We start from the raw sequence: 19,546 nt of genomic DNA on the forward strand, positions 1-19,546 counted from the left end.
TATACATATATAAAAACTAGAGGCCCGGTGCACGAAATTCATGCACTGGGGTGGGGGGTCCCTAAGCCCGGCCTGCGCCCTTTCGCAGTCCAGGAGCCGTCGGGGAATGTCCGACTGATGGCACCCTCCACCACCACTGCGCTCGCCAGCCGTGAGCCCGGCTTCTGGCTGAGCGATGCTCTCCCTGTGGGAGTGCACTGACCACCAGGGGCCAGCTCCTGCATTGAGTGTCTGCCCCTTGATGGTCAGTGCGCGTCATAGCGACTGGTCGTTCCACCGTTCAGTCGATTTGCATATTAGCCTTTTATTACCTAGGATAATGTAATAGGAGTCCTTAGTGCTCTTAAAAATCATAGAATTTTTAGAGCCAGAAGGAAACTTGCACATAAGCTAAATGGCCACTGGCCTGTTTTGGGGGAGTTATTTTAAATTTTTATTTTTACTGATTTCAGAGGAGAGGGAGAGAAATATAGAAAAATCAATGATGAGAGAGAATCATTGATTGACTGTCTCTTGCATGCCCCACACTGGGGATCAAGCGTGCAACCCAGGCATATCCTCTTAACCTGGAATCGAACCATGACCTCCTGGTTCATAGGTTGATGCTCAACTATTAAGCCATGCTGGCCAGGCAACTGACCTGTTTGAATATGAGGAACAGTGGACTGCTAACACACAAGTAGTTGTATTTGTTGATTGAGATTATGCATAATGGCAAAAAACTATGCTTTTAAATAATTTTGTATTTTATTATTCTAGTATGTGTCTATATTTGAAAAATAGTGGGCTATATGTGTGAAATATTTTAGACTACAGACTGTGTTTGGTGTATGTACATCCATGCAACTCTTCCAATGGCTCCTTGGCCCATTGGTTTAGATTAGGTTATTTCCTACTCGATTTGTCATATCTTTTTGAACGTATATGTATATGCAACTTATATTTAGCCACAATTCTAAGGTAACGTGATTTTAAGAAATTATTCTGTTCCTTCCAACTTTAAAAATTCACCTTCATAAAGGTGCTTCATAAACCCTCAGACATGTTCATTTCATCATTTTCAAGAACTGAAAATTTTCTGTGCTTTCAAATACCCTGATGTGTCTGTATAAGGTGATTATTTTTATATGTAATTTACATGCATTTTTTCTTGATTTTTTTTTTTAGAGTATAAGTTTATGAGAAAGCCATACTATGCCTTTTTATTTTTCTATTCCGTCTGTCATCTACGAATTGACATTAGAGGTACCTGCCTGAGCAACCCAATAAAAAATTTTAATTAAACTAGATTGTTGACATTTGAAGGCATATCAGTAGTCACAGTATTTCTATATGTCCAACTATAGGATACTGAATTTTTTGGTAAAAGAGAAAGAAGAGTGACTTGAGTTTCTTTAAAATTTTGTTAACCAAAATCTAAAGTTAACAGCTGTCAGTTGCTGTCATAGGTGGGTGGTAGTTTCTCTTTTATCAGCAGCAGAATGTTCTGAACCCACTGCCAGGAGTCTGACTGTCAGTGTCTTTGGGTGGTAAAGTAGGCGAGTATATAGCTAATGCAGGGGGAAAACCTGCTTTAGAAAAATTTCCCTGGTACTTTGGGCCCACCTATAGGAGATAATGTAAGTAATAATTAAGCATGATAAAAATAGGTAGATAAATTGGGAATACCCCTTTTTAATTTTTATTTAACTGGAATATATTTTTAAAACTTGTTAGAGAGTTTGGAAACAATCTTCCTCCCACTCCACTTACCGACCCAAAAAGAGAGGGGAGAGGGGAAACACAATGTTTTTCCAAAAAGGTGGCAAAGTTAATGCATATTATAAAACATTCTAAACTTTTCTGTGGTTTCACATACAGGAAATGAACATGCAGATTCTTAGGAACTCCATGTCACTGTTTTTCTGAAATGCTAATAAAATTATGCTTTGAATTACCTGATGTTTAAAATTCATTTCTCTGAATAGCATTATTTTTATAGTTACAAAGCAAACTTTAAATATATTTTATTTAGATAGTAGTATTTTTTAGCAGTCTAGAGAATATTTTTTAAAGTTAATGTTAATTGTAATTGAGAAAGCCTATCAGTACAGATCCATTGGTCTTATAATTAACTATAATGTCTAATAAAAATGGATACTAGGCTTTTACTAGTTATAAGAAAAAATATTTGAAGTTTTGTTATTTCATTCTTCATTTACACTCCCATTTACTTTCTAGTGCTGGCTTGAAATGCAATTTTTATAATATTTTGGAAGACCTGTTGGTGAAATAGAGTCAGAGAATTTTCTCTGTTTTTCCAGCCAGGAAGACTAAGAGTTTTTATTTAGCTAAAAGCAAATAGGGTCCTGGGAGCCACCTTGGCTCCTGAGTAGAGCACTAGCCTGGGGATTGGAAATTCTATTTCTGGTACTAGCTTTACTCCTTCCTTGCTGCATGGTGCTGTCATTCATTTCCTTTCATTTGGAATCCCTGAGTCTACATATTTTCTCGTTGATAAATGGGAATAACACTTGTCCTGTTGACCAAAAGACATTATTAGGTAGTAGTCCTCAGGTTCAGAAAGCTACTAACAGTTTGAATTAATTTAAATGATTATTTAGCAGTTTTATTTTATTCTACAGTGCTCTAGAGGTCCATTTGGATTGACTTAGGTTAGAGAGAAGGCTAAGACTAGGTAAACCAAAATGAAATATCACCTCACGCTTGTCGGAATGACAATCAATAAATCAACAAATAACAAGGATTTGAAGAAAAGGAAACCCTCATACACTGTTGCTGGGATTGTAAACTAATACAGCCCCTAGGAAAAACTGGAGGTTCTTAAAAAAATTAAAAGTAGAGCTGCTATACAATCCAGCAATTATACCTCTGGGGAATTTATCCAAAAACAAAACAAAACACTGACTAGAAAGATATATTCATTGTATGTTCATTGCAGCATTACTAGTAAGAGCCAAAATAAGGAAGCAACCTAGACGTCTAACGATAGATTAATGGATATAATATATCTCATGGTGTGTGTGTGTGTGTGTGTGTGTGTGTGTGTGTGTAAGGCTAAGTGACCATCCAACCAGTAGCTATGATGTGCAATGACCACCAGGGGGCAGACACGTAACGCAGGAGCTGCCGAGCTGCAGTGACTTGGCAGTGGCAGTTCTCGGGTATACACCCCAGAACCAGAGAGGAGGGAGCCTGATTCCCGGATACATCACCCGAGAACCGCCCTCTCGCAATCTGGGACCCCTCAGGGGATGTCAGAGAGCCGGTTTTGGCCCGATCCCCCCAGGCCAGGCCAAGGGACCCCCACCTGCCGAGGGACCCCGCTCACTCCACAGACGCCCTTTGAGCCACAGTGCCCCAGGTGCGGCCAGTGGGGAGGCACTGTGGGAGGTTGGCTCCAGGGAGTGTCCAGCCCTTCTCACCCAGTCCCGCCCCACCGGCCACCTTCTAATTAATTTCCTTTCAATGTGCACGAATCTCTGCAACGGGTCCTAGTATATATATTAGTATAACTAGAGGCCTGGTGCATAAAATTCATGCACTCAGGGGGGTCTCTCAGCCTGGCCTGCACCCTCTTGTAGTCTGGGAGCCCTCGGGGGATGTCTGACTGACGGCTTAGGCCCACTAAGCCGTCAGTCAGACATCCTTAGTACTGCTGTGGAGGTTGGAGAGGTTCCCGCCACCCCCGCTGCGCTCGCCAGCCCTGAGCCTGGCTTCTGGCTGAGCGGTGCTCCCCCTGTGGGAGCGCACTGACCACCAGGGGGCAGCTCCTGCATTGAGCGTCTGCCCCCTGGGGGTCAGTGCATTCAGTCGATGTGCATATTAGCCTTTTATTATATAGGATGATGTATTAGCAATAAAGAAATAATGAAATCTTGCCATTTGAGACAACATGGATGGACCTAGAGAGTAGTATGCTAAGTGAAACAAGTCAGTCAGAGGAAGTTTCACATTATAAAATAAACAAACTTTTTTTTTTTTTGCCACTTACTTAGGAAAGTGAAAGAGTTAGGACTATAATGCAACTTCATATAAGAAGCAGAATTTCTCCAGAAGAAGGTTGACACTTTGATGTAGCATGACACATAGAGGCCACTTTGGCTGGTCAGTAGTGTGTGTGAACATTATCTCAGGTCATCTGACCAAGCAAAAGCTAGGAAGGATCTTATAGTCAGATTGACCACAGAATACAGATAATAAAATGACATCTTTCACAAATGACAAGATAGGGAATGGCCTCATAAAAGAACACTGTATCTGTACGATATAAAATGTATCCATTGTATGTTTACTTTTTTCCCCATCATAAATTCATGGTATTTTACATGCATTTTTATTATGTCTGCAAATTGTTTATATATATTCTAAAATGTATCCATTGTATGTTTACTTTTTTCCCCATCATAAATTCATGGTATTTTACATGCATTTTTATTATGTCTGCAAATTGTTTATATATATTCTAATTTCTTCAAATATTATAAATTCACTTTCAGTCTTGTGCCATCCTAATAAAGCAAAGCTACAGGTGTTCTTAAATGTTTTTCTCTGCCCATACAATGAACAAACCTGTAACAAATGTAGCTGCAGAAGCATATGTGTGAACATGAAACTAAAATAGGATGATATGCCACCTTTGTTTTGAGTCTTGATTTTAATTTTTATTATAGGTACTCTTTTAGAAATGAGTTGCACAATTGAGAAGGCACTTGCTGATGCCAAAGCTCTTGTTGAGAGACTGAGAGATCATGATGATGCAGCAGAATCTCTGATTGAGCAGACCACGGCTCTCAACAAGCGAGTAGAAGCAATGAAGCAGGTTTGGGTTTTTTCTTTTTTGTTGATTTCATTTTTAAAATAAAAGCAGTCATTGACATTTATGTATTTGAATCACTAACTTCTGCTTAATTAGTATTTAATTATTATTTTTTAATGTTCTTTTTAAAATTTAAAGGTAGCTTTGACATGTATGTTTCAATTTTATTTAATAATTTTTTGTTTTGTTCAGGTGAAATATGTATTATCCTACCTAATAATAGACGAATATGCAAATTGACCATACCTCCAGCACACCCACAAGCCACGCCCACCATCCAATCAGAGCGAGTATGCAAATTAACCCAAACCAAGATGGCTACAGCCACAGAGAGCAAGGTTTCCTAGGTAACAGAGGAAGCCAAGCTTTCCGCCTGCCCTTGCCAGGCCTAAGCCTCCACTCAAGCTACAAAGTTTCAATTATAGAAGGTAAACAAATTCAAACAAATGGTGGCAGAATGGAGCTTGAGAGACCAGGCCAGGGTTGCCGCCGGCAACAGGGGAAGCAAAGCTTTCCACACACCCTGGCCGGGCCCACCCGCTTAAGGCAACAAAGTTTCAATTATAACCCCAACAGAAATGGCTGCTGCCACAGAGCAAGCAGAAGGCTTGGCTCCGCTCCAGGCTACAAAGTTTCAATTGTAGAAGGAAAATAAATTCCAGCTACCAGGGCCTCCGCTTGGGTTGCCAGGGGGCGTGGCCGGCCTGCAAACCACCACAGGCCCCTCGTTCAGGCCGCCCCACGCCCCAAGGGAACCCCACCCTGATCCGGGACACCCTTCAGGGCAAACCAGCTGGCCCCCACCCTGTACCAGGCCTCTATCCTATCTAATAAAAGAGTAATATGCAGATTGACCACCACTCCAACACACAATATAGCTGCCCCCATGTGGTCAAAGATCCTGCCCCCATGTGGACACAAGATGGCCACCACAAGATGGCCAGCAGGAGAGGGCAGTTGGGAGGCACCCAGCCTGCAAGGGAGGGCAGTTGAGAAGGACCAGGCCTGCAAGGGAGGGCAGTTGGAGGTGATCAACCCTGCAGGAGAGGGTAGTTCGGGGTGACCAGGCCGGCAGAGGAGAGAAGTTGGGGGCAAACAGGCTGGCAGCAGAGTGGTTAGGGGGTGATCAGGCTGGCAGGCAGAAGCGGTTAGGGGCAATCAGGAAGGCAGGCAGGCAAGCAGTTGGGAGCCAGCAGTCCTGGATTGTGAGAGGGATGTCCGACTGCCCGTTTAGGCCCGATCCCACCGGGGGATGTCCCACCGGGATCGGGCCTAAATGGGCAGTCGGACATCCCTTGAGGGGTCCCATATTGGAGAGGGTACAGACTGGGCTGAGGGACAACCCCACTCCGTGCACGAATTTCGTGCACCGGGCCTCTAGTATATATATATTCTAAAATCTGTAGACTTGATCACAATTTTTCTGACAGACACACATTTGAGTTTATAAAATACATGAATTTATTCAGTCCAGATACATTTGGCAAAGACCAGATAATGTCATTTACCAGTATAGACACATTTTGCTGTCATAGTTTTTTAATGTGGAAGTGTTTGTTTTTCTTTATGAAAATAGCTAGATGATGTTATTTAACAATATTCTTTAAATAATGCAGAGTAATATCTAGTTTATACCTTTTGCAGTTATTGCATTTATATTTGCTACCTTATTTTTCATTAATTCTGCCAGTTAAAGAAGAAATGAAAAGGGCTTCACTTCTTGTTATCCTTAGTGTTGTGTGTAAGGACTTTCCAATGGCCATGGAGTTTAGCTACCATTTAAAGCCCTCTTCTGATAAAAATTTTTAACTCTAAGAGAATTGTAAAAGTTCTGATATTATGATGAAGTCAGTAGGGGGAAATGTATATTCATAGCGTACTCTCATGAAATTCATTCATTTTTTAAAAGGAAGCAATCCTGGGTTCAGCTTTTATCAAAACTACTGAAAATATTGGAACAAGTTTACTTAGTTTGTTTTGCAACTCTGTTACCCTAAAAAGATTACATACCTCCTTAACTGTGTAGCTTGTCTTATGCATTCCAGTGAACATATATCTGATATTGAGCTGTGAAAAGAATATGACAGCTAAATTTAGAACTAGGAATGTTATGATGACTGTGTTACTAAGTGGCTCATAAAAATGCCTTGAAAATAAAATTAGATTTCTAGTTATTAAAAAAAGATAATAATTTTGCACATATTATTGAGATATAACTTGCATACCATAAAGTGTATCCTTTTGAAGGGCACAGTTTATTGGATTTTAGAATATTCACAGGTTGTGTAACTATAATCACTAATTCCAGAATATTCTCATCACCCCAAATCCCCATTCTCCCTTCCCCAAGCCATCACTGATTTTTCTATCTCAATGGATTTGCCTATTTTAGGCATTTCATATGAACAGAATCTTGCAGTGTGGGGCTTTTTGACTGATTTAACAATGTTTTCAAGGTTCATCCATTTGTAGCAGGTATCAGTGCTTCATTCCTTTTTATTACCAAACTAGAGGCCCGGTGCATGAAATTCGTGCAGTCTGGGGGTCCCTCAGCCCAGCCTGCGCCCTCTCGCAGTCCGGGAGCCCTCGGGGGATGTCCGACTGAAGGCTTAGTTGGACATCCTTAGCGCTGCCAGAGGCGGGAGAGGCTCCCACCACCACCGCTGCACTTGCCAGCGGTGAGCCCGGCTTCTGGCTGAGTGGCGCTCCCCCTGTGGGAGCGCACTGACCTCCACGGGGCAGCTCCTGCGTTGAGCGTCTGCCCCCTGGTGGTCAGTGTGCATCACAGTGACCAGTCATTCTGCCGTTCGGTCGATTTGCATAATAGCCTTTCATTATCATACTACAGGCCCGGTGCACGAAATTTGTGCATGGGGGGTGTGTCCCTCAGCCCAGCCTGCACCCTCTCCAATCTGGGACCCCTCGGGGGATATCCGACTGCCGGTTTAGGCCCGATCCTTGTAGGATCGGGCCTAAACCGGCAGTCGCACATCCCTCTCACAATCCGGGACCGCTGACTCCTAACCGCTTGCCTGCCTGCCTGCCTGCCTGCCTGATTGCCCCTAACTGCTTCTGCCTGCCAGCTTGATTGCCCCCTAACTGCTCCCCTGCCAGCCTGATCGCCCACAACTGCTCTCCCCTGCTGGCCTGGTTTCTCCCAACTGCCCTCCCCTGTAGGCCTGGTCCCCGCAACTGCCCTCCCCTGAAGGCCTGGTTCCCCGCAACTGCCCTTCCTTGCAGGCCTGGTCCCTACCAACTGCCCTCCCCTGCTGTCCATCTTGTGTCCACATGGGGGCAGCCATCTTGAGTGTTGGAGTGATGGTCAATTTGCATATTACCTCTTTATTATATACGATAATTGACATAAAACATTGTATACGTTTAAAGTATACAGTGTGATGATTTGATACACATATATTGTGAAGTGATTGCCATAATAAGATTAGTTAGCATTTCCCTCACCTGACATAATTACCTTTTTCATGTGTCGGTGAGAACATTTAAGATGTACCCTATTAGCAACTTTCAAATACGCAATACAGTATTGTTAACTATAGTCACCATGCTGTACATTAAATCCACAGAACTTACCTTATTTGCCAATTTTTTAATTGGGTTTTCTTACCATTCATTTAGTTGTGAGAGTTCTTTATATATTCTGGATACTAGACCCTTAACAGATATATGACTCAGATATACATTTTCAAATATTTTCTTCCCACATATTCTTTTTTAATATTTTCATTAGTATCAGGAAGAAATTCAAGAACTTAACGAAGTTGCAAGACATCGGCCACGGTCTACATTAGTTATGGGAATCCAGCAAGAAAACAGACAAATCAGAGAATTGCAACAAGAAAACAAAGGCAAGATATATTATTACTACATATAGCAAATCAAAAGAGAACTTTACTCCTGGCTGGCATGACTCAATGGTTGAGCATCGACCTATGAACCAGGAAGTCACGGTTCAATTCCTAGTCAGGACACATGCCCAGATGGATTGCAGGCTCCCTCCCCAGTGCGGGTCATGCAGGGGGTAGCCTATCAATGATTCTCTCTCATCATTGATATTTCTGTCTCTCTCTCCTCCTTCCTTCTCTGAAATCAATAAAAATATTTTTTTTAAAAGAGAGAGAACTTTACAATTGTACTGTCAACTTGGGATCAATTAATATTGTCAAACATGGGGAAATAATCAACTAAATTTACTTTTTGGTGTTAATCTAATCTCAACTTCATAGGTCTAAATCATACATTTGAATATCTGCCTTGCTTGGAGTCATCTTAGATTCTGACTATAAATATTCAGTTTGTGCCATTATTGTTACCTATGAAATAACTCAATTTTATTCTCTGCAATCCCACCACTTTGTTTCCCAGCTTAGGTGTTCATATTCTCTTCCTGAACTATCCTAATTGGTCTCCCTGATTCCATCCCGTGCAATCCATCTTTAACTCTGGCATCAGATTAATTTTTTAAAAAATTATCTGATCATATTATTTTGCTTAAGAACCCTCCTTGTACAACATCAGGTCTTCAAATAATGTCAATTTGTTCATAATTTCATTATAATGTTGATGAAATGATGTAGGAAGTTAATTCTTTTTTATGTCATTTAGACTTTGGTAAAATTGATTTTGTTATATGTCATTTTGCTTAAAGTCACAGAACCTATCAGTTTCCTTGTTTAGTTATTTCCTTATCCAATGGCCTTCAAAGTCAACTCCAAGCCTTCTTTTCTTTCTTCTTCTTTGCATACCTCTCTTCTCCATGAAACCTTTGCTTTTGCCATCCCAAACTAGTTCCTAAATGTACTGTCACTTTCATGCCTCCCTACTTAGAATGTTTTTTATTTTTTAGCTCAAGGAATGCAGGTTCACCTCAATACCACACTTCTGTCTGTGAAGCTTTCACCAATTTCTCCTCACAGACTTCTCATAAATATTTGAGTAGAGTGCCTCTCTGCACTCACCACATTGTATTACAATTATTTATGTATTTGTTTTCTCAACTACACTCAGCTCCATGGCCTTTTGGTATTCCTAATATAGAGCATCATCTGATACCTAATTGCTATTCAGTGAGTGGGTATTGAAATGATGCTCAAAAAACGAGTTTTAAATGGTAATTTAAAAACTAATAAAGGACTCCATTTGGTATCTTTTATTTCTATACTACCCTATATAGCTAGATTTTTATTCATCAGGTTTTCTTTTTAAAATACCTTCTTTATAAGTTGCTTTTTTAATAAAGTAATATGGAAAAGAATATTTTATACATCTTTAACTCAAGTTTCAATAAAATATACTGTTATTCTTGATAGAATTACGTACATCCTTGGAAGAACATCAATCTGCCTTGGAACTTATAATGAGCAAGTATCGTGAACAAATGTTTAGATTGCTAATGGCTAGCAAAAAAGATGACCCGGGTATAATAATGAAGTTAAAAGAGCAGCACTCAAAGGTAATCCATTCTATAAATATAATTAGAAATGGAATAGGAGGAAAATTGGTTAACTTATTTTTTTCATTTCTTGTTATAGATCATTTTATTTAATTTACTCTTCTACCATTGTTCCTAATAGCTTTAATATATATTAAAAAGTAAACTTTATTTGGGAAATAAAGGTAAGTATCTAATTTAAATTTATTTTTATAAGGTTATCTGCTTTTAAGAAATATTTCTTTAAATAGATTTCTGTATTGACATCTGTTGCAAAAACAAAAATTGGAATTGAACACAGATAAAGATAGATTTGTTTTTCTTAAAACTATTTTCTGAATAAGGCTGATTCATCCAAACTATCATCTTGATTATAATGGAAAGAACATGGGGTCAGGGAGAGGAAAAGAACTAACATATTAAAAATTTGCTCTCCTCTCCCCAAATCACATATCAGGGACATAATTTTTAGAGATAGCTGAACTGGTTTAAATTTAGTGTTTTTCCTTCTGTTCATTTGTCATTCCTGTGTCTGTTCCTTTTGTGAATGTCCCTTGTGTTTGCTAACAACTGCTATGAAGAAGACAAGCTGAATAATCTTTACCATTTACCTTTTATTTTAAACTGAATTTTAACTGCTGATATGGAATAAAAATATTAGGATAGATTGTAATTATGAGGCCATTTCTATAATGGTTAATGGTGAGCTAACTATTAGTAGTTATAACTAATATTATTTAAAAAATATTGATTGTTATAAGACATTTTTATCTTTCTCAACTATTGAAACACATTTTAGATTCTTTGAAATGTTTCTTCCATCTTGGGGCTTGTAGATATTTTTAAATTATTGATTCTATTAAAATTAAATACCTAGTAAGTAGATCTTTGTGTGACAACTTTGCATATTTGAGGAAGTTAGTAGTCTTGTGTCAAATAGTAAAGTAGTAAATTAATAAATATGAGTTGAATGTTAGTTAATTATGCTGTATTCATCTCCTAACCCAGTGGTCGGCAAACTCATTAGTCAACAGAGCCAAATATCAACAGTACAGCGATTGAAATTTCTTTTGAGAGCCAAATTTTTAAAACTTAAACTTCTTCTAACGCCACTTCTTCAAAATAGACTCGCCCAGGCCGTGGTATTTTGTGGAAGAGCCACACTCAAGGGGCCAAAGAGCCGCATGTGGCTCGCGAGCCGCAGTTTGCCGACCACGGTCCTAACCAATAGGAAAATGTTGGATATTTAAGTAGCAATCTTTTGAGTGTAAAATGTATCTATTGTTAATGAGATTATTATAAAAGTATTTATATTTCAATGTATAACTTAAGAGGTTTTTTAAAGGCACAAAGATGAATTGACTTAAAATTATTGGTTAAAAAAATGTAATCTTGAGAAATTTCAGAAGTCCTTCTGTTTATTAATCTAAGAAATAGCCCTAGCTGGTTTTGCACACTGGATAGAGCGTCAGCCTGCGGACTGAAGGGTCCCGGGTCTGATTCCTGTCAAGGGCACATGCCCAGGTTGCAGGCTCGATCCCCAGTCGGGGGTGTGCAGGAGGCAGGTGACCAACAATTGTCTCTCATCATTGATGTTTCTATCCCCTTCTCCCTTCCTCTCTGAAATCAATAAAAATACATTATTAAAAATTAAAATAATCTAAGAAATAAATTTTTTAAGATCTAAAGAGAATACTTTGACCAAAAAAAGTGCTTAGAGTAAGATACTGCAGCTTGCTTTTCCCATCTGGTAGTAGCTATGACAGAAGTGAATGTTTTCTGAAATACATGAGATTTTACCATTCACCAGAGAGCTGTTTTATTAGCGAAGTGAAATATTTCTTAAGATAGTTGTAAACCATCTTTTTTTATTATATAAATTAAGTTCGTCATCATATGTGCTGATCCTTACCTTCCATAAAATGACTATTCAGTTACTTGTTATTAATTCTAACTAATACCTATTAATGTTTGTGATTTTGATTTTCCCCAAAAAGGAGACACTTTGACTCAATTAAACAAACATCTATTAACACTTGCACTGGCTTAGTTATTATTAATAATAGGATGAATGAATGAATAAGTTCCATTATTCTATCATAGGAGCTTACAGTATAATGGGAGATACAGATACAAACATAACTATCTGATATAAGGTCAGATGTGATGAATCCTAAAATAGAGATATGAATTATTACGGGAATACTAGAGGAAGCAAGATTAGTTCTCATGAAGAGCATCTGGGAAGGAGTAAGGAAAGGAAGAAATACAACTAAATTCAGTTTTGAATTAATTAGTGGGGGTTGGGCGTCAACAAGCAGAGGTGGGTGAGCAGAGAAACTGGTGTGATTAAGGTGCAGAAATAGGAGATTCTAGGACATGTTTAGGTACTAGTGCTCTGACATACTTAAACACAAAAATAATTTTATAACACATTTAGGACTAACAGAGTCACACATAACAGCATTTTGAAGTAAGAGACCCTTTTGGGACTACTGTAATATAGAATTTTGCCCTTAACCTAAAAGTTTTTGAGCACACATTTAAAAATCAAAATGAGAACTCATTTTCATCCAAATATTCATTTTATTCATTATTTTTGAACAGATGCCTTTTTGGAAATCTTAAAAAAGCAAACATTTCAAACAGTTGGCTAACACGCATGAACTAACACTCATTCAGTTTTTAAATTACGGATAATATCCGTATTAACATTATAATGACTCTGTACTACAGATTGACATGGTACATCGTAACAGCTCCGAAGGATTCTTCCTTGATGCATCTCGACACATCCTTGAAGCACCTCAACACGGACTGGAGAGGAGGCACTTGGAAGCAAATCAGAATGTACACTATATAAAACAGTCAATTTTGGGGGTGCGGATGGAAGGGGGGCTCCATTTAAAGAGTTTCTTTACATTGAATTTTTCTACCAGATTAAATCAGTACATAAATGAAATTAAGTTTTAAAATGCTGTGCTAGCCATGCAAAAATATTCAGTGTAGAAACTTTAAATCTGTCATTGATTCTCTGTGTATTGTATCATACACATCCTGTTAGATAAGGGCAGGCCTTAAAGGTTGTTCAGGCCAGCTTTTCATTTTGTTGCTCTTATTCACTGCTGCTGCAAATTTTAGTAAACTTTAAACAATTATTCTCTTTCTGGACATCAAAGATACGTTCTTGGCAGTCATTTTAATCTGATTTCACACAAAAAATTGTTTAAATTATTAAATGAACTGTTTTAACTTAGATTTTTGACAGTTTGTTGTCCTTTAGTTTGAGTTTATAATAAAATTAAAATGTCTTTGTTTAGGTGTTATTTATTAAGTGTAGTATAGTATCTTCTCCATTGTGTTTTAACTGTTTTTTGTTTGTTTGTTTGTTTTTTACCTTACTTGTAGCTGGTCTTTATTGAGCCAAGTTGAAATAAACCTAAGCAAAAAGTTACAAGTGAAAGGCATGTCAAGACAGTTCAAGAATTATTTTGCTGACACTTCTTGCCTTCAGTTTTGAAGCACAGGTCTGGCCTCTTGTGCCCAATAAAAGATCTATGATAGTTCTCCAAAGATTTTATTGTAATAAGTGAATCATCCATGAACTTGGCCTATAAAAATACTGCTCTGATTGAAGAATTGGGGTGTGTGTTTTTTCATGATTATTTTATTAGAATAGACTGTCCTGAAGAAAAAAAAAAATGGTGGTATCTTGTTTTCTTCCAGTTTAAAGGCAAGGAATTATTTGCTTCCTGTGTAGCCATTTAACCTAGGTCAGTCCCATAGGATATCAAATCATAAAGTGAGATAGCTGTTTGTATTCAAAATTTTTACTCATTACCCTTATTCAATTTGTCCCTGCAGTTATCTGTATTTAACTTACTTTTAAACATTACATGCTTCCTTTATTTTGGGAGGGATTTTAATCATTTTTAAGAATATGACAGATGTTTGCATTCTTGCTACCATAATCCAATTTGGGGACATCCAATAGAACTTTCTGAAATGATGGAAATGTTCTTTATCTGCATTGTTCAATAGGGAAGCTACTAGCCACATGTGGCTTTTGACTACTTAAAGTGTCACTACTGCAACCGAGGAACTGAATTGCTAATTTCTTTAAATGTATTTGATTTTAATTCATGTAAATTTAAATAGCACCATATTGGACAGTGTCAGATCTATATTTTGCCTTTTCTGTGTACTAGAATTGTATAGATTTCCCCATTAATATAAGGACCTACATTTTTATTGGTTAAGAAAGTATTAAATGTGTGTGCTAAAGATATTCCTATTTGTTCTTCATCTTATTTCCTCCATAGTTTACTAGTTTTGCGGGGGGTGGGAGGGGGGTCCTACTCAAATCCTTTCTACAGTTAGAGAATATACAACTACTTAAGAGACTTAATGTTTATTTGGGGAGCTATTAACTTTTATATTTAACTTTTGGCCTTAATATAGTAAAAGAACCCTCAATTGCCAGTGAACAATGGTTTGTAGAAGAAGGTTTTCATTTAAAAAATGATTATTCTTCAGTTTATGTTGATTTTAAATGTTTTGTCTGTATCTTTCACTTGACTGTAAGCTCCTTGACATCAGGGAACATGTCTTAACAATTCATATTTCTGTTGCCTAGTACAGGTGTGCAAAAAAAGAAAAATGAATGTGATTGGAAGAAATTTGTATTACTTGTTATACCAAAAATGTGGATGTCTATTTTATACTCAAATTATATATTTTGAACAGTTTGCAAAGAAGCCATTTAATATTTTAATACTTAAAAGCAGAACTATGTTCATTTTACTCAGTATGTATTATCTATTATGTACTGAACACTAATAGGCAAATATAAACAAGATACAGTTTCTGCTGTCAAAGAGGATTATAATCTAGAAAGTTTCTAGATTGGATTGAGATTGATTTTTAGGTATGGGTAGTACAGAAAAGATTTACAGATCATGAAAACTTCAGGGAAAAGAGATGGAATATGTCAGAAAGTTTTATCTTTCCCATTACTTTGACCAGTAATATAGGTAGGTGCTAAAAAGAAAAGTTGCTGATCATTTGTAGTGGTGAAAGGAATGTGAAATATGAGTCCTCTTCTTATGAGTGGGTTTACTTAAATTATGCTGCTTAGTCTTAATTCTAGTCCTAAAATCTGATTTCAAAAGCACAATCATGGTCTGTCAGCTTTCTTGTAAATATCTGTTATATTAATTACATTCATGTTAAATGGCAGTATGTGAATATTACATTCATATTAAATGGCAGTACAGATTTTATGAAAAGGAGAGAATCCAAAAATAACAATAAGATAGTATTTTACTAATTTGCAACTCCCATCTTTTTCAGGAATTACAAGCACATATTGACCAGATAACTGAAATGGCAGCAGTAATGAAGAAAGCCATTGAAATTGATGAGCAACAAGGTTGTAAGGAACAGGAAAGAATATTTCAGCTTGAAGTAAGTTTTAAGTTGTAAAAGTAGATAAAACTGCTCAAAGATCTTTGCCAGAAAATATATCCCATAAATTATTGTCCTTTATTTTGTGTAGTGAAAGCATAAACCATTGTTGAATAATCCGAAATCAGTAGAATAGACTTTTGTACTTTAAAAGCTTCATTTTAAAATTGTGGTGGAGAAATTGGTTAAACAGGGCCAAAATTATTTCTCTCTCTAAGCATACAAGATTCAAACTTTTCCAGTAAAGGACCAGATAGTAAATTTTTTAGGTTTTACAAACCAGACAGTCGGTTGCAACTACTCAACTCTGCTATTGTAATGCAAAATTTACAGTAAAATTTAATTTACAATAACAGGCCCCAAGCCAGGCTGTAGTTTGCTGATCCCTGCCTTTTACCATTGAACTTAGAAAGTAAAACCAAAGACAGAGTGATAGGGAATAAATTATGAAAATTATTTTTAAATGTGTGCACCTTTCTTATAGTAACTACAAATAAAAAGGCAAAGTTGTTCACCAGTGCTAGATTTGGTCACTTTCCTTTTTGAAAAACATCATGATTTACTCAACCATCCCTGTTGTCAAATTCCTGTAAGGTAAGAAACCAGATGGCTTGTCTTGTATCCCTTGCTATCATGGAAGGTAATAAAAGTAGTAAAATATTAAGAGGTTCTAGTCCCAGGGTATTACTCACAAACTTTCTGAGTGTATATAAATACAAATCTAGATGTTAAAATAAGGCAACTTCTGAGGTTCTGTCTACAGTTATAGCTGAATAAAGAAGAAGACTTTGCAGAGGTAGAAGCCATTGAACACATGATTCCTACCTTTTTAAAAAAGTGTTCTCTGGATTCAGATTGTCAACTTCAACTGCATATATATCATTTAGTGCATTTCTGTCCATTACAGAACTTGCTTCGTATTTGTTATATGTTTGTGCTCTTGTAGCTAGCTAACTTGGTGGCTGCATCTTTGTCTTTATTTGTTTTCTTATAGCAAGAAAACAAAGGCTTGAGAGAGATCCTTCAAATAACCCGAGAGTCGTTTCTGAACCTTAGAAAAGAGGATGTATCAGAAAATACTTCTTTGTCAGCATTAGTGACCAATAGCGACCTGAGTCTGAGGAAGAACTGAAGAGTCTGAGTTTCTTACAAGGCTCCACATGATCCTTGGGACTGGTCTACTGACGTTAATGAATTAACAGGAAAATCAATCTCGCGCTACTCTTTTTTCCCCTTTAATATGTACAGTGCACTGTAAATGACATTTTTAAGAGGTAGCAACAAAATTGCATAGTTCATGGTTATAGACTTTATTCCAAAATACAATTGAAAAGTAGAAACTTAAGAGTTTGTTAATTGCTGAACAAATGGAAGATTTTTACGGTGACTGCTGAACATATCAAGAGCTTCCAGTAGTGCGGTTAGCTTTCCGGATGATACTTGGAAAAACAGGAATATTCCCAGTAAATGTGTGGGAATTCATGAAGTTATCCCAATTTTAAAATACACATTTTGCCACAGTTTGGTGAATAGAAGATCATCATACTAAGTTTTATCCTCCCTGTTTGGTGTCAAAGTTAACAAATAGCTTATGTACCATGAGACTTCAGCTTTAATGATTGCCTATCTACCTTCCCATTAATTTAAATTCTTGTCCAAAAAAAAAATCAGTTTGAAAGGCTGTAGGAATGTCTTATATACACCATAAACAAAAGAGGTAATTTAATTTTAGCTAACTTACCATAATATTCAGCAAACAATTGTCCATAATTGCTAAGCATATGAGATAGCATTTCAGGAATGAAAGAGAAGAAATATTACTTTCTAAGAAAGAAGATCTTAGACATATTTAGTAGGTTAAACTACTCTGAAAGAATAAGTTTTGGTTTTAAATCATTAATGAGATTTTTCTCTTATGTGATTGATATTTAAGGATACTATGTAGCTCATTTAGCTAAAAGTTGAAATGTTTGATAAAGCAAGCTAGGTATGGTTATTTCAAAGTAAGTTGGGACATCCTCTGCCTCATTGAGTCCTTTTTTAAAAGTAACTGTTAAGAGATAGAAAAAGTAAATTAAAATTTAAAAAATAATTTCTGGATCTGTTCTTAAAGCACCCATGTGGTCCTCATAACCTATGAGATTTTTCTTATAACTTTCCAATGAAAGAGGGACAAAAAAAATCGATGGAGTTAGGAGTATTTTATTTTTTTAATAAAATATATATCCAGTATGTAAATTTTTAAAAGCCACCAAAAATAGAAATGTGCATTATCAATTGAAATGTAATTTTTTTCTTATTTTTGGTGATTAAAAGGATCAAAGAAGTGTCAGATATAAATATATTATGCTCATTTATATTAAATACATATTAAAATTAGCAAAATAGGCAATTTACTTTTGAGTATAAATTTGTTAAATATTTACATGGTAATTTTTATGTATAATTTCATATATTGGTAAAATTAAAACTACTTTTCAGAATTTTTCTATCTTAAGTTTGGGGTAAGTGGGGTTGATGGGGCTGGTTGAATAGAAAAGGGCTATTGACCCAAACATTAAATTGATTTTTGTTCTCATTCAGAGGCCTTAATGTTTTATAAATAAATGACAGTTTTTATTTTTTAACTTTTCTATTCGTTTTGGGGAAAGTATTCCTTAATTTGATGGCACATTCATTCATATAGTTTTTATCCCAAGTTAGAATTAAAGAAAATAAGCTACACAGTTCAGATTGTCAGAGGCAGTTTATTGAGGCAGCTCTATTATAAAACATTACTTGATAATTATTTTTGTAAACCAATAAGTTGAATTAATTTATTCTTAGTCTTCTTACTTGGATATAATTCTAAGACCTTGCTGTTTAAAGACATTTACTTTGTTATATAGAAACAGTTTTCCACCCCATACTTTTTTGTTAAGCAGAAGCTTACATTTATTCTGAAGGTATGTAGTGCATAGGAGCCTATTTTATCAATAAAGATGAGTGATTAAAATTGGTGTGCTGTCCAAGTTAATTTGAAAATAATGCTTACATTTATTTTTAGGGCTTATTATCTCTTCTTGGGGTTTTAATGATATTTAATAACAGGTATCAAATACATCATCAAAGAGTGAACTTTATACTAAAACATTCTATACAAATGCTGCTGTGGAGATAAGTATGGATATTGAATTTTGTTTTTTAGTATTACGTTCTTTGAAATGAATAACAACCTAGGACCTCAGAGAATTAACTTGGAAAAAAAAACATGTTTTCACTGCATAAAATTATAACCCCCCTCCCCCCAAAAAAGAGATCATTGCAATATTGATATTAGAAGCCTCCTACCAGTTCACCAGAGAAAAATGGGAAGTACCGTAATCAATAATTTTGGAAAGGGAGTTAGGCATCCCAAATTTTGGTCTGGACACTATTTTATAACTGACTTCATATAATTGGCTCCTTCGTCAAGGATTTCCTAATTGCCGGCTTGATCCCCAGTAGGGGGCGTGCAGGAGACAGCCGATCAATGATTCTTTCTCATCGATGTTTCTTCTCCTACCTCTCTGAAATAAAAATACACTTTAAAAAAAATAAAATCCATTTGTGGTCTAACATTCAGCAATTTCTTTGTTAGAATCAGTTGACTATCATCTATGGAACTCACCTGGTCTGTAGCACTGGTGAGCTACTGTGGCTTGGAAACATGGCAGGTAGCCTGTAACAGGTTCTCGGAAACAAAGCATTTAAAGGACAGTGTACTTTCCCAATGTTGTCACTTCAGTTTGACATACCTGAAGTTCTAATGAACTAATCCACCAAAGACATTA

At 36.7% G+C, this 19,546-nt stretch overlaps 1 protein-coding gene across 2 annotated transcripts in view; it reads left to right on the plus strand.

Moving 5' to 3' along the window:
• The window catches only part of FGFR1OP2 (FGFR1 oncogene partner 2), a 21,045-nt gene extending 2,014 nt beyond the window's left edge, over nucleotides 1-19,031 (plus strand). The window contains exons 2-7 of one of the 2 annotated variants that reach the window (XM_079774459.1): nucleotides 4,674-4,822; nucleotides 8,568-8,685; nucleotides 10,147-10,289; nucleotides 13,005-13,118; nucleotides 15,621-15,734; nucleotides 16,729-19,031. In XM_079774459.1, the coding sequence (XP_079630585.1) occupies nucleotides 4,688-4,822; nucleotides 8,568-8,685; nucleotides 10,147-10,289; nucleotides 13,005-13,118; nucleotides 15,621-15,734; nucleotides 16,729-16,866 (762 nt within the window). In that variant the 5' untranslated portion in view covers nucleotides 4,674-4,687 and the 3' untranslated portion in view covers nucleotides 16,867-19,031. The remainder of the gene's footprint in view (nucleotides 1-4,673; nucleotides 4,823-8,567; nucleotides 8,686-10,146; nucleotides 10,290-13,004; nucleotides 13,119-15,620; nucleotides 15,735-16,728) is intronic. The other variant, XM_079774460.1, reaches the window with a different exon arrangement.
• Nucleotides 19,032-19,546: the final 515 nt, after the last annotated feature.

Source organism: Cnephaeus nilssonii (assembly GCF_951640355.1).
Source record: "Cnephaeus nilssonii genome assembly, chromosome: 6".
In the NCBI taxonomy this organism is placed as follows: domain Eukaryota; kingdom Metazoa; phylum Chordata; class Mammalia; order Chiroptera; family Vespertilionidae; genus Cnephaeus; species Cnephaeus nilssonii.